We start from the raw sequence: 24,495 nt of genomic DNA, 5'->3' as shown, positions 1-24,495 counted from the left end.
CCTTGAACTCGCCACCTTCATTTACTTTGCACTGCCACCCAGCTCCTCCAGGCACTCACGTTTGTGAGTCCTGCTCAAAGCCACAAGGAGCTGCGGGTTGGTGATGAGGCTGGGATCCGTTTTTCGGAAGGAGGCGCGTGGCTGCGGGACGGAGGAAGGGCAGCCCTGGAGGCTGGGCTGCTGCATGGTCTTCACAACGCAGGAGGCCTTGTTGGCTTGTAGAACAGGCGTGTACAGGTTCCAAAGATATTTCGCTGGCTCAGGAGCAGGAAACCGATAAGCGATTAGAAAGTGGAGGGTGAATTTAGCTCAGGTACCAGGAGATGCGAAGCACTGGCGCTTCTTCGGGGGAAAGGGTTCTGTCCACGTTATGACTTGCCTTTGGGGTATCTCACGGGGACTGTTGGGTGAACGGGAACGTGTGCCAGTCTGGGTCCTTCCCCCTTCATAAGCATACTGACGGCAGGGGTTCCTGCGTTTTGCCAACCACTCCTGGTCCCCACTCCCGCCGCTGGGCCACACCCCATCTCTGAATAGCCAGGTGCTGTGCACCCCGTTCTGTCGAGGCTTGCAGAAAGGTATGCTGCCACTCATTGTGGTGGCAATACTCTGGCGTGGCCCCGAAACCCCACCCCGCAGAGCAGACCACCCAAACACAAGGCCAACATAGAGAAGCCCTTCAGAAAGTCCTTTAATAGTAGAGCTGGAGGCTTCCCACCTCCAGCTCCCAAGCCCCCCTTCACCCCACTCTCGGGGCACACCCGCCCCACCTGGCCATCCACACAGCTGCCACCCCCTGGCCCTTCCTTGGGGTGACCTGGGGCCAGGCGGGGAGCTGTTTGCTTCAAATTAGAGTGGAGATTAGAGAAACCTGAGGCTATTTTTGTAGACCTGCGGGGTGGGGCCTGGGCTCTGAGACTAAACCTTGAGGATGGGATGTTAGGTGGCTGTTTGCTGCCTGGGTTTTCGGTTGCCTCAGAAACAGGAGTCAGGTCTGGTGGGTTAGGGAGGGACCGTCATGGGAACAGGTAGCAGGTCTTGGGATGAAGATCCTTTCACTGTTGAGGCTTAAGTGCTCTGGGCTCTGACTTGGGGAACCTATGGCTTGGAGGTGGTGGGACTCCAGTCTCTGTGGAGGACCTGGCGGGTGACTTCTGCCTGAGGGGGGTGGGGGGGTGGGTCTCCCAAGTTTAGGGCAACCCAGTGAGGTAGGCAGAAGATCCCATCCCAGCCCACCCCAGGCCCCAGGACAGTTCAGGGTTCAGCAGCGAAGAGCTGGCCAGGGGCAACGGGGCAGACCCCAGATCTGCCCTGTGTAGGACACAGGCTCTGCTGTCACATGCTGCATCTTGCACAAGGACGACCTAGGGCACGCAGACGGAAATGGCATCCAGCCCGTGTTCCTTCCGTTTAGCCGGGCATCACTGGGCTGCGCCTGTGCCTCTCTCCGAGCCTCTGAGCTGCTGACTGGGTTTGTGGGAGCCCCGGCCCTGGCTACCCCGCTGCTCCCCCACACTAGCTGCTCAAGGTGCGTGCCATCTCTCCCCCAGTCTCCCCTCTTCTCTCATCTGCCTCCTTGTCCCACCCAACCCCTCCCCTGAAACCTGCCGTTTACCACCCCTGTTGACCGGTCTACTGGTCGACCCTCCGCTTCACAGTCGCCGTCTCTCCACACCCCTCTTCTCGAGTGTTTCCCGCCCCACACCCACTCCCTGGCCCCTCCGCCCCCGCCGCCTGCTGGCTCCCGGAATCCCTGAGCCCAGGCCCTGGGCCGTGGAAGTGGGTGCGCTGGTGCTTGCGGAAGTTGGAGGAGTTGTTGAAAGTGCGGTCGCAGAGCGCGCAGCGGAAGGGGCGCTCGCCGGTGTGGATGCGGACGTGGCCGCTCAGCACCGAGGACTGCGTGAAGCCCTTGCCGCAGACGCCGCAGTGGTAGGGCCGCTCGCCCGTGTGCACTCGCTCGTGGTCGCGCATGTCCGAGGAGCGGCGGAACGGCTTGGCGCAGAACCTGCAGGCGAAGGGCTTCCCCACAGCGGCGCCCGCCGCCGCCGCCGCCATCACCACCTCTGACCGCTCAGGGGGCACCCCAGGCCCCTGTCCCCGGGCCGCCGCCACCTCGGAGGACCTCTGAGAGGCCGCCGGCTCCACCCCGTGTCGGTGCTGGTGCCGCAGCAGGGGCGCCAGAGCCTTGAAGGCCCGGGGGCAGAGGGGGCAGCGGTAAGGGCGCTCTCCAGTGTGCAGGCTGTAGTGGGCGCGGAGGCTGGCGGGGCCCGGGCAGCTGTGGCCACACACATGGCACCGGCTTGGGTCCGCACCCTGCCCGCCGCCCTCGGCCCCCGCCAGGTGGCCATGTTCATGGAACAGCAGCTCCGAGACCAGCCGGAAGGCGGCTGGGCACAAGGCACAGTGAAGAGAGCCTGGCTCCGGGGGCTCGGGCACCAGCGTGGTGTCTGTCACCTTCACCACCTGGATCTCAATGAGGTCGGTCGGGGGTGTGGCGGGGCTGCTGTCATCAGGCACCAGCACCTGGGGAAGGGGGCGGGGGAGAAAAGAGGAACCTGTGGACCCTGCCTCACGGCCTCCACAGCACACTCCCACTTATGTAAAACCTCCCTCTTCTTTGTAGCATACTGGGCCCCCCCAATTCTAGGACCTGCTCTACCCCCATCAAGACGTCCCCTCCCGTGCAGGATCTATATCACGATCCAGTTACAAGCCAGTCATTTCTTGCCTTGACAACTGGAAAAGCCTCCTGAAAGGAACCTCTGTTCTTAGCCTGGTCCTTATAACCCACCTCGCCAAAGTAGCCCGAATGGCCTTTTGAAAATGGAAATCAGATCACGTCATTTTCCCACTCAAAACGCTCCCGCGGCTCCAACTGCACTTAAAAAAAAAAATCCAAAACCGTCATAGTGATGTCCATCGCGACTGGCTCTGCTTATCTCCCTGACCCCAGTGTAAATATAAGCCGGCCCACAGCTGCCTGCTCTCGTCTAAATTTAGCTCCCCCACCCCCACTCCAGCACTCTGTCTCTTTCCTTTTTAGAACACAACGCAATAAATCTCCTTAACGCCTCTCTCCCCTACCAGACTCAAGCGTCAGGGGAGCACAGTCCTTATCTGCCTCGTTCGCCTACTCATCTATTTAGCATAAGTAAACAGAACTCGGTAAATGTTTGTTGAATGAATGAAAGTCCTCACTCCTCGGTCTGGAGCTGGAGAAACTGGGAGTGGTCCCAAAGTCACCTGGAGTAATTGTTTCTCCCCCCAAAAATCCTCCCTTGGGCATTCAAGACTCATGGCTCTGACCCTTACAGAATCATACCCCCCACCCCAATGCGGGGGCCTCAGAGTCCCCCCCGCCACCAACTCTTTGTCTTTCAAGATCACCTTCCCATCCTTCCAGCCAACTTCACTAGCCCCTCCACTGTCTCTCGGAGGCCCCGCCCCTTTGAAGGCCCCGCCCCCTAATTAGACAAACTCAATCCCATCCGCTGTCCAGGTGGTCTGCACCACCGCTCCTCAGACCCCGCCCCACTAAGCCCCGCCCTTCAACCCCGTAGGCTCCTTTTTAGAACACGCCCCTCGCTCACCCCCCCCGGACCCCGCCTTCAGGCCAGAGCTCTAAATGCCTCCCCCGCCCAACCCTCATAGGCCACGCCCCAGCCCCGCCACCTGCCCTACGGCCTTCTCCCGTCTCGGGTCCCCGGCCCAGGTCCCTTCCTCGCTCGCACCAGGTCCGGCGGCTCCGGGGAGCGCGGCTCCGAGGCCGTTGAGCTCGGACTCCGGGGCTCCCGGCGCTCGGCGGCCATCTTGTGCCCAGGCCCCGCCCCCAAAGCCCTTGGTCGCTCTGGGAGGGGCGGGGCTAGAGGTGCGTCAGAGCCACTGCGCAGGCGCTCTGGGGGGTGGGCGGGCTTCCCTGGAGCCTGAGCTGCCCAACCAACCCCGGGAGAAAGATGCCTTTCCTAATCACCTGTCACCTGTCCCCCTACAAGGAGACAGCTTGCCTGGGGCTCTGGGGGCTGAGAGCCAACTCGAATTTCTCTTTTTAACTCGCATTAATAGGCTCTGGCTGTCAATATACCCTCGCCAGAATTTAATAACCTTTGTTCTGTGTTCACACTACATGTTTTTGTCGTCGCCTGCTGTGCGTGGCTCTGGATAACGCAGTACAGCAAAGTTTACGAACGGAAAGATTTTTTAAGTACGTTTACAGAAAGATGTTCTGCGAACAGCAACAGTGGTAGTGCTGGTATGTAGCTCAGATCCGCAGGTTGGTGTGATGTTTGGGAAAAGACAGGCGTTTTCTGCAGCACAAAAGACTGGGCTAGGCTCTTCCTAGTCACCCACTCATTCCTTCCGTGGCCTGGCTGCGTGAAGTCACCACAGTCCTCTGGACCACGTATATATTTTCTCATGTGTAAAACTGCAGAGGTGCTGTGGAAACCCAGTGGGAAAGGAGGCTTGGAAGACCTTTGGAGCACCCTTAAATAGTTTTTGTGGAAGGACAGTGTAGGACATGCCTAAAAATTATGATAATTCCTAAATTCCCTTTCTCCTCCTTGGAACATGGTAAGATTTCCACTTTCCTTTGCAGTTAGACTTGGTCGTTCGTGTTTTTGTTTTCCAATGAACAATCTGCGAAAGCGATGTGTATTAACTTCAGCTTACAGTTTACCCTCCCCTGAGTGAGCCCCTCCTCCTCCCTCTGGGTCTTAGGTTCATCTCCTGCCCCGAGTTAAGGCCAGGGAAGCAGTCACCACGTTCCATTCCTCCTGCCATTCTATGCTTGGGAATGTGCTGGTTGAAGTTAAGTTTGCACTCAGCCTGAGGTCCAGACTTTCTGCAGCAAACACAACATCTTTCTTGATGATGTATCATTTAAAGTACACGTTTATTGTGTCAAACCACTGAGTTTTGGGGTTGCTTGTTTGCAGCATAATCTATTCTATCTTGACTAATACACAGGAAGAGTCTTTTATTTATATTTATCTTATTATGACCTATTTTTGTATATGAAAAGTATTCATAATAATATAAACAACTCCCCATACTCACTAATAAACTTAGAATATACAGCATTTCCGAAGCAATCTAAACTCTGTGTACCTCCACCCATTCTCCCTCCTTCACCTGAAGTTGAGTTTGCGTTTTCTGTTTCTCTTTCCCATGTATGTCTTTGTTTTTTTTCCCCCCTTTTTAAATTGCATTTGTTGCGGTGACATTGGTTAATAAAATTATATAGTTTTCAGGTGTACAATTCGATAATACATCATCTGTATATTGTATTGTGTGTTCACCACCCCAAGTCAAATGTCCCCCCTGCCTTGCATGTCTTTATTTTGCTACATATATGAAATGAAATGACATTGGTCACAGTCTCCAGTGCTTTCATGGGCCCTGGGAGTTCTGCCTTTGTGGGCCTCTTATTTCCAAAAGATATATTTAAAGTAATATTTTATGGCTGAGTTGGTATAATGATGAACCTAAGCTAGGCTGGATTACATTCTTTTTTTTTCCTTCTAAATTCAAAATTACATTTTTTTTTGAGGACCCCTAAAAATGTAATTGGCCCTGTATGTATCTGATGTAGGCATTGCAAAATTTTTTGGAGCACTTGCTCATCTTAACTGCTCTGAGCTGACCCATCACCCAGGGAAGGACTTGTGCAAGTGAGGAGCCTCAGAAGCTTAAGCTTCATTAGCTTCATGGGCCTCAGTTGAATTTAAAAGCTAATAGGAAGTTCTCCTTCGAAATCTAGTCTCAATCTACGCAACATTCTTTTAGTGGTGCTAAAAGTGTCCATGCCCGCCTCTAAGTTTCAGTCTTCTAATTGTGTTTTCCCTACCTTCTCGTCCCAGGTGCTCAGAAGGGTGAGATATTTCCATATATATATTGGTCTTTGTCGCCACCATGAGGTCTAGGAGAGTTCCTTGTTGCAGCATGTATCCAATGAAAATACGATTTGTCGCCTCTAAAGGGAAGGAAGGCAGGGACGACCTCGACCTCATTCGCTTCCCCTTGTAGCCCCAGAAGCTGGCATATGGGAGACGCTTAACAAGTATCTGTTAAGTTTAGAATGACTGAGATTCTGGTCAGAGGAACTAGACGCTCTTGGAACCGTTCCTTCGAGAGTGTGCTTCCGGCCGAACGGCTTTCACATGAACACCTTCCGTTTTCTTGTGGATCAGAACCCCATGGCCCAAAAGGTCCCGTTCCAGCGCCTCCCGCATCCCTGAGCGCAGTCTGGGTGGCCGCTCCGTATTCCGCAAGGACGGAAGGGGTCATGCCCGGGACAGGGGTTGCAGAGCGTGAGGTGGAGGGTCTCCCGGAGAGTTTGGGGCAATGCTCCCGTGGACATCCTGGGGGTTGGGATAGACAGGAGCCAACTGACCCGGGGCGGGGGGCGGGGACCATGGGGAGGACCGAGGATGTTCGCATCGGAGGAGCCCTTGGGAACGTAGAAAGGGCTAAATGAGGGAGGCCTTGGTGGGTCGTGAAGACGCGCAGTGGGAGGCGGGAGGTGTTAGAGTGAGACGAATACAGGCTTTCTGAGATGACTGACTTCTGGCGGAATGAAGACACTTAATTGGTGTCACAGGACGAGCCTGAAAGGAAGAGATCTCAGTGTTGGGTTGATGAAGACACTCGGGTACTCTGGGGAGACCTTAGAAGAGAGGAGGGGTTACCCTGATGGATGGAATAGAGATGCAGGGAAGAGAAAACGCGCTAGGGGTTTGAAAGAGGAGGTGGGCGGCAATATAGTAAAGAAATTACGGGTCACACAGATGCTGGGGCCGGGTAAGAAGACCCTCAGCACACCCCGTAAGAATTGAATGATAGATGCAAGATGCCTGCGCAAATCCTGGGAGCACGGGGCTGTAGTGAATTAGAAAGTCTAGAGTTTGGGCACAGGCAGGGCCGGGGAAGATCCCTCAGTTGCCTGGAGAGATGAGGAGTTTAAGGAGTAGAGGATTGAGGATGACAAGACGCGGGAATGCAGGCAGGTCCTGTGGTCCCCTCAACCCTTAGCTTCCCTCTTCCTTCGGTCAATGCAAATTTCCTTCCCTTCATTACTGCTCTGGTTTCAAGGATAACGATGAGTTCATCCTCAAGAACTGCGGGTTTTCCTACCCCCAGCAACTACCCTCTCCTGAGTTAGCCCCTCCTCTTCCCTCTGGGCCTTAGGCTCATCTCCTGCCCCGAGTCAGGGCCAGGACCTGCTCACTGAGCTCAAGAGCGTATGGTCCAGGTGCACACACTGTTGGGAGTGGAGAGGACAACCAGGACGCCAGTGGCGCTGGCCCCACCGGCTTATGGCTGCCCTGAGTGCCTGCAGGTCTTCCAGAGTGCATTCCGTCTCAAGGCCCTTGGCCTCTCTCACGCAGACATCCGGTGCTCCGTCTGTGAGCTTTGTGACAAGGCCTTCAAGCAGCCCAGCAGTGTTGGCCAGCACTGGCTCACTCACGGGCTTCCTATAGCTGGTCCTCTGCCCTGGTGGTTTGGGGTCATGGGGGAGCTGGCTTAGCACGTCCTGGTGCTCAGGGGAGATTGTGTCTGTTACTGAGGTGGGCACAAAGCTGACAGCTTTAGCAAGCAATCTGGGAATTTTCCCCAGGTCTCCCACATCCCGCTAGGGAAACGTCAGTTGCAGAACTAGGCTCTGGTTCTCTCATGGACAAGGCCGCACTCGTTTCTGGGCTGTTCTACCCAGGACAGAGTGGTCTCCAACTGTAGAGAGTGCTGGAAGTCTACAGGTGGCAGGTCTCACTTCCCAGGGTGGTCACCTGTCTCCTTGTCCCCTTCAGTCTCTCCCAAGAGGCAAGGGCCCGAGGTTCTAACTCGGCACTGGGCGAACTTTGTACCTGTTCACTGTCTCGCCTCAGTAACCCGTCTGTGAAGCAGGAATGGATTGTCTCCTCCTTGTCAGCAGCCCAATGGCAGTGCGGCTGGCCAAGCTACGAAGACGTCTACTTTCGTGCCTGTTCTTTGTTTCTCCCCTGTCAAAAGGTCACCCCTTTTGTCTTCACTATGCCCCCAAGTTCAAGCGGTCACATACGTATTGACGGCCATGGGGTGCTCTACACATATCCTGTGGCCGGAGAGGTAGCTCAGGATGGCGCAAAAGCAGGCGGGCCAGCCTGCACCAGGCCGCCTGACAAATCTGCAAGAGCTTCACGCAGTCAGCATTGCATCTCACGCTCGGAACTCTGGGCCTAAGTGTGTGGCCCCTGTGGAAAGCCGATAAGGTGCTCCAGCAACCCTGCCACCTCTGCCCACTCCTGATCTTCCCAGGAGTTGGCCCACTTACCCTGGTAAGTGGAAGCAGGGAAGGGCTTCCTGGCTGGCTGTGGAGGCCCAGGTCAGAGGTTCCGGTGCATCCTTGATCCAGTTATAATTCCCCTCTGGCATTCCAGCCCTGACGAGGAATTGGTGTCATATTCACTGGCCTTGACTAGCTGTGTGACCCAGGGCCAGTGACCACCCCTCTCTGGCCTTGTTGTATGAGAATGACACTTTACTCAGTTCTCTTGCCCAGTGATGCATTACGTCTCAAGGGCTGGGTTTCCTCAGTTGTCCCATGGACTTCATAATTCTAGCCCTAAGTTTTTGCTGTGTAGCAACAGACAACTCACTAGCCCTTTGTGGTTTCGGTTCCTATTTGAAGCTACCTTACTTTCTTTTGTAAAAAAGTCTTCCTTGTGTGTAGTCGTATTTATGGTAGAAAGATTGGCTCCTGGAGCCTGGAAGGATAAAAAGCCACTTTTCGGAGAAAAGTCAGCCCTTTTGATTTCCCTCCCTCTGCATCTATCACGCCTCCGAACAGTGATTTTACACACTGGTTTTGCTTTGGTTTTTCCCGTTGCAGCCCGGAACCACTATTTCTGGTGTTTGTTTCCCGCCTGGGTGGCTTTCTGGGGCCCCATTTGGACACAATGGCGGGGGAGTGGGAACCTGGCTGTGGGCTGTCCGGGTGCATCACCACCGCAGGCCGCCCCTTGAGTTGGTCCCTCGCGTTCGTACACGAGAGGCCACCACACAGCAAACGGCTGCCGGGAGGTCAGGGCGAAGAGCGGGCTCCGAGCAACGCCGGGAGGGAGGTGCTTGGACCATAGAGACGCGGGGTAGAGGGGCCAGTGCCGTAGAGACATTTTGAGGCGGGTAGAGAGACCCTAAGCGGTGGGTCCGGGTCGCCCAGTTTGACAAGTGGGGCGCACGTGTCTCGGGATGCGGGGTGAAGAAGCCCTGAGCTGGTGAGTTTGGGGAAGAGCTCGGGGTCCCAGAGTTGACCTTGCCCCTGATACTTTTGGAGGCCCTGGACCGCCCCCCCGCCCGCCCTCCTTGGGGCGCTTGCCCCTGAACTGGCTCCCCCCTCTTCCTCCACCTCTGCCTACCGACCTTACTGGTGTTTCCTGTCTGTGTACATGGAGAAGGCACCCCTGGCCGGAGCCCGGGCTCCCCAAAACCCTCACTTGTCTTCAGTATCTGCAGGACTTCGAGAGTGGCCTGGCCCCGGGGACCCCTTGCGTCTCCCACTCAGAGCTAGCTCCTGCTCACCGACGGCGGCCAGGCCTCGGAGCGCCCCAGCCGTCTGCAGGCATCCCTTCCTACACCAGCCCGGCTGGGTCGAGCTCACGCCTGCCCGCTGTGTCCTGGCGTTTGCAGGAGGCACGGAGCTCGCCTGGCACGTCCCGGACCACTAGGCCGGAAGGAATTTCTTGGGCGTTGGAGAGGCCCCGGGGGCTCCACAGAATCTTGTTTCTTGCACCAAGAGTAGAGGCCGGCCCCTCACTGCTTATTGTCTCTTACAAGGGCCTCCCTCTTCTGGGCCTCAGGTTCCTCATTCGGGAAAGAGGGGATGTCTTGTGGTCCCCAGCTACTTTGGCCTGGGTGAAGGGCAGGAGAGGCCCCTTTGACTGCCGCAGTCTCTGTTTATAGCCTGGGATCAGTCACTGTCCCGCCACTGTGGCACACAATTTCCCAGCCTGTCAAGGGGGGTGGAGCTTCCATTCCCATGCACAGAATGAACGGAGACATAGGTATTACAGGTGAGCTACTAATGTCTGGCTCTATTGCTCCATCACGTTGTAGCAGCTCATGGTGCCTGCTGAGATGGACTCAAATAAATGATCGTCAGTTTTGATTCTTTTTAAATTGCTGGGGTAGGGCTGGAACCCAGACGACGTAGGACCCTCTGTTTTGTGGGTGTGTTATTGTCCAAAGGGCTTTCCTAGGGGCACCTTCCTTTGCTTGGGAGGTTGGAGCCAGCTGGAATCTCATCCCTGCAACCACTCCCGGACCCGAAAGTTGGCAGCACCCAGGTCTGGAGGTGGAGCCAGGGCTCAGGGGAGTGGGTAGGTGTAGCACAGGCGGCATTTTTAGAGTCTCGCCTCGCTGAGCAGAGAGGACTGGGCGTGATGTGAGGGACTTGGGGTGTGGGATGTAGTGGCTCCAGGGGCAGCGGGCCTTGGAGACCGAGAAGTCCAGTGAAGGAGGGCTGAGGAGACCCGGGCTGGGTACAGAGAGGAGGGCAGGCAGCCTGGCAAGTGGATTACTTGGGCCCACATTGACCCGGAGGCGCAGGGATTGTTGGAACATGAGACAGTGTGCGCTGAACGGTGGACGTGGAGTAGAGGGCGGTCCAGGGAAGGCTCCTGAAGGAGGCAGGGCTCAGACTGCAGGCTGGGGAGGGTTGGGCAGCCAGAGGGGAGTGAGGGAGCTGGGGCGGGGGCAGCGGGCCTGAGTACAGTCCCTGCCGAGCCTCTTGCACCCCGAGGCTCAGTGTAGTGCCCGCCTTACTGGAGTCGAACGTGCTGTCTGAACTGAAGTTTGGGGGACTTGAGTAACCAGCCAGTCAGTCTCAGGTGACTCTGGAAAGAGACTGCTGAAGGGCACGGTGCTTATCTGACAGTGAAGGAGGCCCCGGTGGGAGTCCTGACAGTGTGAACAGAGGCACAGTGTTCCAAAGGGTGAGCCGAGACGTCAGAGTGGCTCCCTGTGGCTGAGTGCTCGGGTGGCTGAGGCGAGGGGCAGGGAAGGCGGCCGGGGCCGATGAGGCAAGGTCTCGGATGCCAGGCCCAGGGGTTCTACCTGTAGGCAGAGCTGTGGTGGGATCCTAAGCAAGAGGGGGTGTTCGATCCCTCTGGAACTGCTGGATTGGTGAGTGTGGCACAGAGGAGATGCCTAGCCAGCTTGGGAGTCAGGGCACACAGGCCGCCGGAAGGCTGAGGAGGAGTCTGCCCACAGAGCCAGGGGAAGAGATCCCAGGCAGGGGAGTCACACGGGCCTTTGCACCTAGAGCCCGAGTTCAAGGTCTAGTCCAGACTGTGAGATGCCGGCTGTCGGCGGCACACAGGAGCGAGACGTAAGGGAAAGAGGCTGGGCTGCCGCATCTCAGGCGAGGCAGCCTGGGGACTTGGTCCTGAGGGTGCCAGGGGCCATAACAAGGTTTCGGATGGTGCAGAAGTTCCATCTGACACAGGCTGCGAGAAAGTGTCGGGCCGGCGTGGGAGGGGAGCTGGAGGCCAGAGACCTGGGAGAGGCGGGGACAGGGGCCCAGGCCCAAGGGGAAGGGGCCAGAGCTGGGGCTTGGTAATGAAGGGGAGCATGGAGCTCCGAACATTTCAGCACGAGGGAGTGGACAGGACCTGGTGCCCGCTTGGCCTTGGGGAGGAGGGAGTGTGCGTGGGGTGTGAGGACGTTTGATGTTCCAGACTTGCAGGGATGGTGGGGCCTCCTCATGATCATGTCCCAGGAAGGAAGGTTATTTTTTTTTTGGCGGGGAGAGGAGAGAATGCTACATTTCTGGAGAGAGCGGTTGCGTTCATTCATTGACTCACTCCCTCATTCCTTCATCATGCAGCCAATACTGCATTGAGCCCCTACCCTCTCCCAAGACCTTTGTCAGATCCTGAGGATACAGTGTTGACGGGACAGAGCCGGGCCCTGCCTTCGTGGAGAGCTGGGGACACGGACAAGAAGACAGCAGATCCCTAAATGAGCAAGACAACCATGGACGGCGACACAGGATGCGGAGGAAACCAACTGACGTGACAGAGCATCGCCTGCCAGACCTCTAACACCATCCGCGAAGCTTGAGTGATGAAGTGGCATTTGAGCTGAGAATGAGTGGCCAGAAAGGATCTGTCCTTGGGAAGGGAGCCGCAGACATGAAGGCCCTGGAGGCGGGAGAGGTTTCGGGGGCAGCAAGGTGGTGACAGGGGCCGGCCCACACCGGGCCTCAGGGCTCCCGGGCTTTACTCTAAGTGCAGGGAGGAGGGTTTTAAATCAGATAATGACAGTTTTAAAAAAAACGCTGCAGTATTGCCATAGAGAAAGAGGTGGGAGGAGTCTGAGGGGGGTGGCTGTCACTGTAAATCACGGTTTGCAGTTGGGTGGTGGCAGCTATGGTTGGGAGAAGGGTGAGGAGCTTGGAGATAGCGGTCACGTGATCTCTCCAAGCCGCGCCCTCATCTGTAAGCACCTACCTCCTGGATCTGCTCTGAGGACGTGCTGCATTTAGCAATAGTGAGGGCTCAGTAAGTTAGTCATTGTCATTATTTCTGGGGATGAGGTGGGTGTATGGGTCTGAAGCTCAAGAAAGGGACCTGAGCGGGAGACTAAGATTGGGTGGTTGTCTACATTTGTAGACCAGGAGCGAAGTGAACCCCTGGGGCACACTTGGCACTCTCTGTTGTCACGACAGGACGGGGAGTCGGGAGGGGGCTACTCGTGTCTGGAGCGTACATGCCAGGGATGCTGCTCAACAGCCTACGATGCACGTGACAGCCCCCACCACAAAGAGTGTCAGTGCTGCCAAAGTGGCGAAGCCCTGGTGTGGACAGAAGATGTCGTTGTCCCTTTAAACCAGGCATGCCCCCTCAGTCTCCACTGTCCCCACCTCTACAAGGATGCTGTCCCGTAGAAACAGAAGGTGAGCCACACTAAAACCCGTGGAAAGGACCACGTGACATTGATTTTGATAACATTCTTTACTTAATCCAACCTGCCCAAAGTCCTGTTGTTGTAATAGTAAGTCAATATAAAAGTTATTCATGAGATTAGTTACACTCTTCTCTTACTACAAAGTTTTGGGAATCTGTTGGATGCCTTTTATGGCCCTCGGAGGTGAATTGCTGCAGTCCCAAAAGGTAGGCAGTCAAGAGCCACGTGAGGCTTTTTAGATTTAAATTAAGATAAATTTAAAATACTGATTCTCAGCCTCACTAGCCACTATCGAGTGTAAAAAAAAAAAAAAGTCACATGGCTAGTGGCTATCCCATTGGACAGCGTGCAGGTCACAGACTATTTCCATCATCGTGGACAGCTCTCCAGGACGCAGCTCTGGCTGCCCTTTGAGGACCGGAACTGCACCCGACAATAAGGCTTCTTCTCCCTCAGCGCTCCCAGCTGCCCCTCTCCCCAAATACTGCGGCGCCGTCCCTCCCCGGCATGGTGGTCCCCAAAGGCCAGGCCGCTGTCTGCAGCGCGCTCCCGCCTCTGCCAACCGGCTCATGAACGTGCGTTTCAAGTTCACCCGCTGGCGAGGGGCTCCACACAGACTAATCTAGGCACTATATGGACCAGCCCAAACTCCATAACCTGGGGGCCCATATGGGCCAGGGGGGCCTCCTCTTGACTGATGCATTTCATGAGCTCAGCAGGAAGGGCCCTGCATTCACCTCCACTGCTCCCAGGGACTGTGGAGAAACTGGCTGAGGGACTGCCCAGCCTCCCACCTGTTTATTTAACTTATTTCAGTGCTTTATAATAAAGGAAACACTAACAAAAGAAACAAAAAAAAAGGACCAACTGCGGATGCCCCAAGTGCGGTCCTCGCGTGCACCTACAGCGCCACCAAGATCGCACTCCACACTCAAGCCCTTCGCGGGCGCCTCTTCTCTGTCTTTCTCCCTCTACCCACTGCGCTTTGGCCGGTGCCAGCAAGACAGGGCAGCTGCTGCTACTTGGGCCTCAAGCTTCCCTGCCTAGTAGGAAGTGTCACACGTCCCCCTCCTCTCTATCCGACTACGTCTCACCTTATGTGGGCCTCGGTTTCCCTACGTGCCAGGCGGGGGAATCCTGGCTGTGTCACATCAGAACTCATGGCCGGCCTCTGGATCTCGGTCTCGTCACTTGCTCCACCGGCAGACACGTCCCTTCCGCCCTGGGCACTGTGGGCCAGAGGACGCAGGCGGGACCACCAGTGGAAACAATCTGGGTGCTCCCATTTCTTGGGGGACCTCGAGCAGACTTACGGCGCCTAGCCTGTTTATAAACCGATCACTGTCACAGCAACGGAACAGCTCCCGTCGGTCTGAAAGGGGCGCAGGGGGCGGGCTACTGTGGTTCCCGCGCACTCATCTTCCCTGCCCCTCACTCCTACCCTGGGTACTCAATAAAAGCGGGTGGTGGGAGCGGCCGGTCCAGGAGCGGCGGAACCTTTGTAGCAGCGCGCGCGTTTCCGGCCGGCGCCTTTTCCCAGGGACGCCGCCGTCCTTCGCGCCCCCGCGCCCGCACCCCCTGCGCTCGCGTCCCCGGCTCCGCCGGCCCGGAGCTCCCGGAAGTCCCGCTCCTGCCACTGCCGGCACTAGCGAGGGGAAGCCCTGGCCGCCCGGGACCTCGGCCCGCTCCTCCGGACCCGAGAGGCCGCCGCACCGGGTACGGGGTCGGGACAGAGGAAGGAGGCTGGCTTCAGGACGGCGCGAGGCTGGGCAGAGCGGGGGAGGGGCTGGAGCTCCCGGGTGGGGGTGGGGCGGGGAGGGGGCGCGGGGTAAGGAGACCCCAGGGTGCAGTGAGGAAGGGGATGGAAGGCCTTGTTGAGTATAGTGGGGCGTGGAGCGGAGAAATAAAGATGTCAGCTTCACACAGAAGAGAGGGCCAAGGGGGCTTGGGAAAGGTAGTTTGGGGAAGGGACTCCGGAGGCCCTAGTGTGTGGGACCGGGAGGGGGAGGGGAAAAAGTGAAGATGGCAGTGGCTAATGTGTGAGGCACCCTTAAGTGGGGGATGGGAGATTCAGGAGCCGCAGGATATTTAGAAAGCAGGCAGCGGAGGGTCCTGGGGACGCAGACAAAATGCAGACGGCGGATGGGGAGGGGGCGAGGATGTGGCGACCATGAGGTGCTAAGGGTAGGAACAGGCTAGAGGAGCCGGAGTGAAAAGTGGGGAATTGGGTTAGTGGGGCTCTGGGGATGTACCTGGAAAGGAAATTGGGAGGACAGGATGTCCCTGTGAATGGGGAGGACTTAGGGCGCACCTGGTTGGGGTAAAGATCCAGGAGGGCCTGGGAAGCAGAGAAAGGGACGTTGCTTGTTCCCCGGGGGGTCAGTGGGGGGCGGGATGCAACCTGAGCTGGGGCTGGGAAGCAGAGGAAGCAAGCGACCCTTTACAAAAATTCCGAAGGGTCTGGGGCCCGAGATAAAAGGCAAAAAAAGATGTAAAGATAGGGAAATAGACGTGGACATTGATTGGCTGTGGTGGGGAAGTGGCGGGATGATGCCTTCTGGTGGGGTCTGGGGCTGAGAGGAGGACCCAGCAAGAAAGGCAGGTTGGAGCCCCGGTATACTCTTAAGTTGGAGGCGTCCCAAAGCGTCTTGTAATCTGAGCGATCTGGCCTGGAGTCAGAGGTTCTTTTTTTGTAGGGACATAGGTCGGTGGTGGAGAGGAGTAGCATTGAGAAGGGCACACTTTCCCCAGAAGCGGCGATGTTAACTTCTCTCCCTTCCCGCCTCTCCCAGTTGCCGCTCCAGATGCTGCTGCTGCCCCCGCGGCCACCCCACCCTCGGTCCTCCTCTCCGGAGCCCATGGACCCACCGTCCCCTAAGGCTCCCCCTTTCCCCAAGACGGAAGGGCCTTCCTCCACTCCTTCCTCGGTGGCCGGGCCGCGACCCCCACTGCTGGACCGACACCTGCTCATCGACGCCAACGGGGTCCCCTACACGTACACGGTGCCGCCGCCGGAAGAGGAGCCCCGGCCCCCGCCCCAGCGAGAGGCACCCCCACCGGAGCCCAGCCCTCGAAAGGGCTACAGTTGCCCGGAGTGCGCCCGTGTCTTTGCCAGCCCTCTGCGGCTGCAGAGCCACCGCGTGTCGCACTCGGACCTCAAGCCCTTCACGTGCGGTGCCTGTGGCAAGGCCTTCAAGCGCTCCAGCCACCTGTCCCGGCACCGCGCCACGCACCGTGCTCGCGCAGGCCCACCGCACACCTGCCCACTCTGCCCGCGCCGCTTTCAGGACGCGGCGGAGCTGGCGCAGCACATGCGCCTCCACTAAGTTCAGACCCGGCCCTGGGCCTCGACGTCGGGCCCACACAGCGGCACAACCACACACACTCCCCGGCTCTGCTGAGGCTACTGCCTTACCCCAGGCCTCAGTTTCCCTATCTATCCAAAGGGAGAAATGTCATTCCTTCATTCATTCCCTCCCTTTCTCCCTAGTGGTGTGATGTAGATCAAGTCGTTGACCTTTCCTGGGCCTGGGAACCAGTCGCAACTGGGTTCCAGCCCAGCTGTGCTGTGTGAGCCTTTGCAAGTGACTTAACCTCTCTGAGCCCTGGCTTTCTGCTCTGAAGTGGTGAAAGGTGGTCCGTGTGGGAGATTTGACAAATAAGCACGGGCACGACTCCTTTCTCTATCTTCCCCTTACACCCACGCCCCTCACCTTTTGTTCAATAAACATTCCACACTTCACTTCGGGGCTTTATTTTTTTGCGCGTGGGGTGGGAGGCAGCGGGGTTGAAGGTGGGGCGTGGGCCATAAGCACCTGGGAACCTTTATGTCGGTGTGTGTTTCTGGCCGGAGCCGTTTCGCCGAAGGCCCAAGCTCCCCGCTTCTTTTCCTCCCTTGTACACGCTTGTCTGTCCCTGGGCCTGTACCTCCCTTACCGGCGCCGCAGGCTCTTGGGGGACCAGCGGAGGCCCTCTCCCCGTCGCCGCTGGCCACCACGGGGTAGTCTGGGGCCGGTCCGGAGTCGCCCGGACCTGAGAGGCTGCCGCACCGGGTACGGGGGCCGGGAGGCAGCGGAGGGGCGGGGTCGAGCCAGCCGGGACCTGCGCGCGGGGCGGGGCGGGGCGGAGCGGGGAGGGCTGCTCCGCGGGCTCCGGGTGGGCGCTGCCCACAACTCGCGAAGAGGCCGGAGGCCAGGCGCGGGTGCACCTCGGGAGAGCTAGGACCTAGAAAGATCTGGGGTGGATGGGCGTGCACTGGAGACCCTGGAGGTAGCCGGCCAGGGGCGGGCAGAAGTGTGCAGGGAGGTATCGCGGGGTGGGACGGGGCCCCAAGGTGGCAGCTCGTATGAGGCTGGGATGTGTAGAGAGGGGTAGACAGTCTTGTGGGTGGAGTGTGTAGGGTGAGGGGGCAGTAGAGAAGGGACAGAGAGGCCTGGCAGTATTTTGGATGGGGTAGCCGGAGCAGAGGGACAAGCAGTGGCCTGGGGAGGGCACAGAAGGAGAGACGGCGAGGTCCCGGTTGTGCCTACAGTGGGTGGCGGAACCGAGGACAGAAGGGGTGTCTCAGGGAGGGAGGCTGTAGGAGCCTTACAGAGGATTGCAGAGTCCAGGGCTCAAGGACTGGAGGAGAGGTGGAGGATGCAGACGTTCTGGGCAGGCCTACAGAGGGGGGTGAGTGCAGCCGTGGGCCCAAGCTTCCCTCCTCTGTGTGACCTGCCCCTCTTTCCCACCCACCAGGCCTCAGCCACCATCCGGATGCTGGTGCTGTCTGCCCCCTGTCCCCAGTCCCCAACGCTGCCCTCCGCTGAGGCCATGGAGGACCCTCCGCCTCGGACAGGCGGGTCCCCAGAACCTGGACCTTCCTCCTCCACAGGATCTCCCCAGGCCTCGTCTCCTCCGAGGCCCAACCACTACCTGCTCATTGACACCCAGGGCATCCCGTACACCGTGCTGGTGGACGAGGAGGTTCAGAGGCAGCCTGGGACTAATGGGGCTTCGGCTCAGAAAAAGTACTACAGCTGCCCAGTGTGTTCCCGGGTCTTTGAGTACATGTCTTACCTGCAGCGACACAGTATCACCCACTCGGAGGTGAAGCCCTTCGAGTGCGACACCTGCGGGAAGGCATTCAAGCGGGCCAGCCATTTGGCACGGCACCACTCCATTCACCGGGCTGGCGGCGGGCGGCCCCATGGCTGCCCGCTCTGCCCTCGCCGATTCCGAGAGGCGGGTGAGCTGGCCCAGCACAGCCGGGTTCACTCCGGGGAGCGCCCGTTTCAGTGCCCGCACTGCCCACGCCGATTTATGGAGCAGAACACGCTGCAGAAGCACACCCGATGGAAGCATCCATGAGCTGGCTGCGGGGGCGGGGGGGACCCCTGGTACCATGGACCTAGGGGACCCTGGACTCCCGCCGTCCTCAGACAGCCAGAGAGCATCTGAGGATGAGGCTGGGTTGCAGGGCCCCGGACACAAACAGACCCACCTGCTCTGGGAGCTGAGCCCTGCGGAAGGAGGAGCCCAGGAGTAATCTTCAGGTGCCTGTGTTTTGGAGGCCAGATGGGAACAAGACCTCACATTCACAAAGTGGAGTCCTCTAGCCTCAGCGATATCAGAATTATTCCAGGTTGAGCCCTGACTGGGGGGTATGGGGGAGACTGCTGGGTGTGGAAGTTCTCTGGCCCAAAAATATGGTTGGGTGCCATCAGGAACCTGCATCGTCTTCCCAGGGCCTCCATGCCGGTGTCGGGGGGCAGGGGCTCCAGACCTGCCTCTCAGTTCCAGCCAGGGCCTGAGCGCAGACAGCCAATAAACCCGTTTTCCTCTTCCAGCACTTGAGGCATCTTTTCGAGAACAGTGGCTTGGCTCACCTGCTGGCTGCCTAGCAGGGAGACTTGGTAAGTGCCTGGCCTGGTGGGCCTTAGCTTGCCTGGCTAGGGACAGGGCTAGCTAGTCCTCCCTTGGTTCCTCAGGACCTGTGTCTTCTAGGCAGTGTGTTTTTAAACTTTTTTAAAGCCACGCTTCGTTGTAAGAAACACATTTTATATGGCAACCCAGTGTATGGATATACCAAATATATGTGAAATAACAAGTCACCTTTTCCCTGTGCCGGTCACTCTGATATATTTTTTTGATCTATGATTTTTTTATATTGCCGATTCCATCCTGTCACACTGAACTCTCCGCCCATGAACCTGTAGTATGAAAAACAACTATCTAGGGCAGGTGCCTCCCCTCGGACGTTTTGACCTGTGCTGCCAGTCATGTGTCACGAGAGCGGGTCAGAGTGTGGTCCCAGCTCTCAGTACTGCAGACATCTAGGCCCCGACGCTGCGGGGTTCAAGCGGTGCCCGCATGAGCGCTGGCAAAAGTCCCAGGGCATGCAGCCTCCCGCTGCGAGGCCTCCAGAGACACGAAATGGAACTCTATGGCCAGGCGCTGGGCGTGGGTGTGTCACGTCATTGCACCCTCCCCACTTTACAGGCGAATAAACTGAGGCTGGGAAGAAGCAGCGGCCGGGACCGGGATCGTGGTCTGAATGTACCAAAGCCAGTCCTTAAACACGCTCGTGGGCTGGTGATGGGGTAGGCCCCTATTTTCAGGGAGGGGTAACTCACTCCCTCAAGATCCTGGGAACCGTGGATCTCAGGGGATCATTTAAGGGGACCCTCCCCGTGCTTTAACTTTCCTGGCCGTCCCCTACACGCCCCCCACCTCGCCTCCTTCCGGGCCCGACTTGGTGCGCAACCAGCCACTCGGGGGACCCCTGGAGCCACCGGCTCTCCAGGAATTGGGAATTTCAAGACGTTCCCTGCTCGGGCTTCGCGGGTGGGGGAGGGAGGGCGGGCTGCAAGGGGCCATCGCGCAAGTGCGGCCCCGGCCTCCGCCGCACATAGCGGGCCTCACCTGGGGCCGGGGCTACCGGAGGAAGCATGCTGACCCGAAGACCAGGGGAGCATCCCTGTCCGCCCCGCCGCCCCTTGACTCGCCGTCCCTGACGGCCCGCCCGCCGGTGGGTGGGCACTTCCCTCCGCTCCCCGCGACGCTTTGCAGACGCTCCCCTGCGCCGGGCATGGGCGCCGCCGCAGCGGTCGGTTCCCGGGTCGGATTCCGCTCGCGGGTGGGTGAGCGCGGGGCCCCGGCCCGTCCGACCTCGGGCACCTGCGAATGGCATGGGGGCGGCCTAACCTACACCCACGGCCTGGCGTACACCCCGCTAGGACCCGTCGCTACCTTCGCTCCCCCTCCCACCCGTAGGACAAAGGGCGGGGGCGGGGGGGCGCAACCCACGCGTGACCTTCCCCCGCAGTGCGCACGCGCCCAGCCTCCCACCGCGGGGAAGGGGTCATGCTCGCTCACGCGAGTGCGGGGGAGGCGTGTGGGTGCCCATGGGTGGGGGAGGCGCCGCGCGTGGGCTGGACCCCCACCCCAAGCCTGGAAGTTAGGGCAGGCTCCCCATACCCCTCTCGCATCCTTTTGGCGCCGAAGTGACTCATTCTGGCCGGGATACCACCGGGACCCGCTTCTTCGTCCCTGGGTATCTGTGCAGCAGGCCAGGAGTTTGGACCCCCAAAGTGTCCTCCCATCAGACCCAGAAGCCCTGTCTTCAGCACTCCCCCCCGCCCCCCGCCCCCCCAGTCCTGAGGAGTCTGTGCCCCACCTCTTGGGATGTCCTCCCATCTGTGGCTGCTCTTTCTGTCCAGTGCTTCTGAGGTGCTCAGCTGCTGGGGTCCGCGGGAGGCCGCGCCATGAGTGACCGAAACAGCCGGAGGAGGACACGTGAGGATGCTGGGACCCTGCCCCACCTTTGGTCCCACCGCTATTCTGCCGTCCCTGCCCTTTCCTCCCCAGGGTTGAGGCTGGTCCCAGGGACGAGAGGAGTTCCCTGGGTTGACCCCCTGCTTCATCTCATCTCTCTAGTGAAGAAGGACGATGAAGCCTTCGAGATTTCTATTCCCTTCGAGGAGACGCCCCACCTAGACCCACAGCTTTTTTACAGCCTGAGTCCCTCTCGGGGAAACTTCGACGGTGAGCTGGGGGCGGGGGGGCATGGAGGCTCTTGCGTCAGCTGGGGTGCAGAGCCCTTGAGGCCTGGGTGTGACCGGGGCCCTGGGCTGCCCTAGAGCCTCCGGAGGCTGCCTCCCCAACCGTGGCCCTGATGAATGGCGTCAGGGCCCAGCTGCACATGGCCCTGGAGAGGAACTCCTGGCTGCAGAAGCGCATCGAGGACCTGGAGGAGGAGAGGGACTTCTTGCGGTGTCAGCTAGACAAGTTCATCTCTTCTGCGCGCATGGATGCTGGTGAGGGTGCCCGGCGAGCCAGTCCCCTCCCTGACCCACTCCTGGGCCCCGGCACCCAGCTCCAGCCTTTCTCATCCGCACACTGGTGCTTTGGTGGCCCAGTGGGGGCCGGGCAGTCTTACCTTCTGCCTAGTCCCATGGCCTCTCCCGGAACCCAAGCCCAGCTTCCCTCCTGCCTCTGCTGCTCAGCAGGACCCTGTGCCCTGTTCCTTCCCCAGTGAGTCAGGGCTTTCCTTTGCCAAATCTTTCGCGGTGCTTTGGTGAACCCCACCTGCATGCTCCATCCCTTGGTGCTCAGCATCCCCCACCGCCCCATTCCCTTCCAAACCCCCACATTCCTCTGTGAATTCCACCAAAAAGTGGGCCAAGTGGCCCACTTTTTTCCCAGATGGGTATTTACTGGGGACCCCTGGGCCCTGGAACCACCTCCAGATGTCCCGAGTGCACTATTCTGGAGGTCCAACTAGGTCCGAAGGAAAAAAAACCCTCCTCCACTGTGGGAACCCCAGTTAGACTTTTTCAAGGTCCCCAGTTCAGTGTTGGACGCCCCCCCAGACCTTTTGCCACGAAGTTGAGGAGTCAGATGAGTGTCCTCACCAAGCCCCACCCACCACTTCTGTTCCAAAGTCCCAGCTGATTGGCCTGCATTCAGCCATCTAGGTAGGGACCTCAGCATCTCTACAGCATTTCTGGTCTCTCACGGGGACCTGTATGATATGACAGCTGTCCCCACTTTGCAGACAGACCTCTTTCCTCTTCCCTCATGTCCCCGCAGTTCATGTGTGTTTCTTTCTCCCCACCCCCTCCAGAGGACCACTGCCGGGTGAAGCCCGGGCCCCGGCGAGCTGAGGGCGACAGCCGGGGTGGGGCTGCAGGCGAGGCCTCGGACCCCGAGTCGGCTGCCTCCTCGCTCAGCGGGGTGTCTGAAGAAGGCAGTAACTTGGAGAGGAAGAGGCAGAAGCAGAAGGGAGGCGCTGGCCGCAGGCGCTTCGGGAAGCCCAAGGCCCGGGAGAGGCAGCGGGGTGAGGGGAAGGTGCAATGAAAGGGGTCCGGGTGGGTACTTGCTGTGTCACCTGCCCTCACCATCTGTAACTGATCAGACCTCCTGGTGGCTCCCAGCCTCCAAGTCTGGTCTCGGTTTAGTTTTTACATTTTGGTCCGCCCTCCCCAAGCTGCCTGCGCCTCAGTAACAAAGGGCGATGGCTCGGGCCTGCTGGGAACTCTGCCCTCTGACCTGTTGTAGTTCCTTTTCCCTCCTCATCCTCTCCTGCGGCCTTCCTCCGATTTTCCCGCTCCAAGTTCAGTCTCTAATTCTTCCAGCTGCACTCTTTTCATCTGCTTTTCCTTTCCCATTTTATTGGCCGTCCCTGTGCTGGGCTTCTCGCGCGTATCTTCCCCCTCCGTTCCTTCGCTCTGGTGGGCCCTTGCCTACCGTCTGTCTCTTGTCCCCATGTCTGCATCCCGTTTGTCCCACTTATGCCCCATGCCTCTCTGCTGCCCGCTTCATGATTGTCTCTCTATTCTCCCCTCCCCCACTTGGCCCTGCAGTGAAGGACGCAGACGGTGTCCTCTGCCGCTACAAGAAAATCCTGGGCACCTTCCAAAAGCTGAAGAGCATGTCGAGGGCCTTCGAGCACCACCGCGTGGACCGCAACACGGTGGCGCTGACCACGCCCATAGCGGAGCTGCTCATCGTCGCCCCGGAGAAGCTGGCGGAGGTGGGCGAGTTTGACCCCTCCAAGGAGCGTCTGCTCGAGTACTCCCGCCGCTGTTTCCTGGCCCTGGACGACGAGACCCTCAAGAAGGTGCAGGCCCTCAAGAAGAGCAAGCTGCTGCTTCCCATCACCTACCGCTTCAAGCGGTGATCCTGCCCTACCTGGCCCGGAACAGGCCCTCTGGCCCCCTGCTCCACTCCCCTCCCTTCCTCTGCCCCGCCTGGCAGGCGGCGAGCGTGTGCACGAGTGGGGTGCTCCTCGCCAGGGCCTGGGGGTGGGCGGCGTGCTTCTGGGCGTGCCTCTCTTCTCCCCATCCTGCAGACGCCCGCTCCCGCCCCAAGGTGCCGTGTATATACAATAGTTCTGCCCTCCTTCCTTCCCACTTTCCCAGCACTTTCCCCATTCCCACGGTTGGGAGGGTCTCACTTAACCAGGCTCCCAGGGGCCTGGTAAACACTGGCGCCCCTCCTGCCCTCACTGGGCCTTTCCTCCTGGGAAAAGAGCGGGACTCTGCGTGGCGGGGGCGCTGTACATACCCGGTCTCTGCCCCCGGTCCCGAGGACCCGCATTCTGGACCTCCCCCAAGTCCATGTGAGACAGAGAATTAATTATTCAGAGAATTTAAATTAAAAATGATAAAATTTGGAATAAACTAGGCCCCAGCCTCTTCCTGGGAAGGGGGTGGCCGTTGCCACGGCGACGGTGGCGGGACCTTGAAAGGCTCCAGGGAGCGGGCGGTCAGGCGGGAAACGAGGAGGTTGGGGAGACAGGTTGTAATTAGCTCCCCGGAGGGAGGGGGAGAAGAAGCTGTATCCCGGAAACTCTCAGGGGCAGAGCTCTGGAAAAGAGGCGTGAACACTACCCGCTGCGCTGTTTGGACACGAGGCGCGGCAGCAGGAGGGGGATTCAATGACCTACAGCGGAGGAGGCCACCGGGAAAATAGGGAGTAGCCGGGCAGCTTCCGCCCGCCCGCCCGCCAGGAGGCGGTAATGCGAAACTTTCGGTCTCCTGGAAGTGACATCTACGCTGCCTGATGCGCTTGCGCGGCGGGAGGAAAGAGGAGCGCTTACGCGGTTGCTAAGGCAACCAGAAAACGGTGGTCTTGCTTAACCATCAGGAATTCAGTACTTTGGTTGGAGGAAGGGACAGTTTCGCTAGCGCACGCGCACTGGGCGCTCTAGAACCCGTCCTCTTCCCCTAACACTGAGAAGCCTCGCCGCACACCAACCTCTACGCAGGCGCAAGAGGCCATCTCGCGCCCCAACGCTTCCACCCTGCGCAGGCGCACATAGCCGCGCTGCCAACCTCCGCAGCGGCCGCGCGCACCCTTCATTCCGCTGGCTGCTTTTGTCTCGCGCAACCTTCTTAGGCCTTCCGCGAGATCGGTCCTTTTTCTCCACTCTTCCCACCGGGAGAATCAGGTGGGAGCCAGGACCCCCGCCCCTCTTCCCGTGTCCCGTCCCTTGACCCACCTCGTCTCCGTCCTCCCTCCCTTTTCGGTTCCCGACGCCGGAAGGAGCCGAAGCAGCGACGGAAAAAG

The 24,495-nt window shown here is 58.9% G+C and overlaps 4 protein-coding genes across 12 annotated transcripts; 3 read left to right on the top strand and 1 right to left on the bottom strand.

Annotated features, from left to right (window-relative positions):
- Nucleotides 1–1,632: 1,632 nt before the first annotated feature.
- ZNF784 (zinc finger protein 784) lies at nt 1,633–3,812 on the bottom strand. The gene is made up of 2 exons (XM_054588190.1): nt 3,732–3,812; nt 1,633–2,523 (listed from the first exon to the last, which is right to left on the bottom strand). Exons 1-2 carry the CDS (start codon nt 3,807–3,809, stop codon nt 1,633–1,635), a joined length of 969 nt encoding a protein of 322 aa, XP_054444165.1. The 5' UTR covers nt 3,810–3,812.
- A 5,350-nt stretch (nt 3,813–9,162) lies between these two features.
- ZNF580 (zinc finger protein 580) lies at nt 9,163–16,674 on the top strand. 2 transcript variants are annotated; one of them, XM_054588323.1, is made up of 3 exons: nt 9,163–9,251; nt 11,861–12,931; nt 15,735–16,674. In XM_054588323.1, exon 3 carries the CDS (start codon nt 15,747–15,749, stop codon nt 16,266–16,268), a length of 522 nt encoding a protein of 173 aa, XP_054444298.1. In that variant the 5' UTR covers nt 9,163–9,251; nt 11,861–12,931; nt 15,735–15,746; the 3' UTR covers nt 16,269–16,674. The 2 variants fall into 2 exon arrangements, with proteins under 2 accessions (XP_054444298.1, XP_054444297.1); XM_054588322.1 differs by lacking the exons at nt 9,163–9,251; nt 11,861–12,931 and adding an exon at nt 14,490–14,658.
- Nucleotides 16,675–16,990: 316 nt separating this feature from the next.
- Nucleotides 16,991–18,298, top strand: ZNF581 (zinc finger protein 581). Of its 3 annotated transcripts, none has more exons than XM_054588187.1 (2): nt 16,991–16,994; nt 17,680–18,298. In XM_054588187.1, the coding sequence occupies exon 2, from the start codon at nt 17,698–17,700 to the stop codon at nt 18,289–18,291; it is 594 nt and encodes a 197-aa protein (XP_054444162.1). In that variant the 5' UTR covers nt 16,991–16,994; nt 17,680–17,697; the 3' UTR covers nt 18,292–18,298. The 3 variants fall into 3 exon arrangements, with proteins under 3 accessions (XP_054444162.1, XP_054444163.1, XP_054444164.1); XM_054588188.1 differs by lacking the exon at nt 16,991–16,994 and adding an exon at nt 17,100–17,143; XM_054588189.1 differs by lacking the exon at nt 16,991–16,994 and adding an exon at nt 17,153–17,211.
- Nucleotides 18,299–18,545: 247 nt separating this feature from the next.
- Nucleotides 18,546–23,606, top strand: CCDC106 (coiled-coil domain containing 106). Of its 6 annotated transcripts, none has more exons than XM_054588319.1 (6): nt 18,546–18,565; nt 20,643–20,718; nt 20,860–20,967; nt 21,063–21,239; nt 22,049–22,261; nt 22,788–23,606. In XM_054588319.1, exons 2-6 carry the CDS (start codon nt 20,688–20,690, stop codon nt 23,102–23,104), a joined length of 846 nt encoding a protein of 281 aa, XP_054444294.1. In that variant the 5' UTR covers nt 18,546–18,565; nt 20,643–20,687; the 3' UTR covers nt 23,105–23,606. The 6 variants fall into 6 exon arrangements, with proteins under 6 accessions (XP_054444294.1, XP_054444293.1, XP_054444290.1 ...); XM_054588318.1 differs by lacking the exon at nt 18,546–18,565 and adding an exon at nt 19,805–19,951; XM_054588315.1 differs by lacking the exon at nt 18,546–18,565 and adding an exon at nt 19,805–20,059.
- Nucleotides 23,607–24,495: the final 889 nt, after the last annotated feature.

Source organism: Pteronotus mesoamericanus, unplaced genomic scaffold (assembly GCF_021234165.1).
Source record: "Pteronotus mesoamericanus isolate MK-2021 breed Mesoamerican mustached bat unplaced genomic scaffold, CSHL_Meso_final scaffold_128, whole genome shotgun sequence".
NCBI lineage: Eukaryota > Metazoa > Chordata > Mammalia > Chiroptera > Mormoopidae > Pteronotus > Pteronotus mesoamericanus.
The sequence above is the reverse complement of the archived record's forward strand: the minus strand, read 5'-3'. Positions and strand labels throughout refer to the sequence as shown.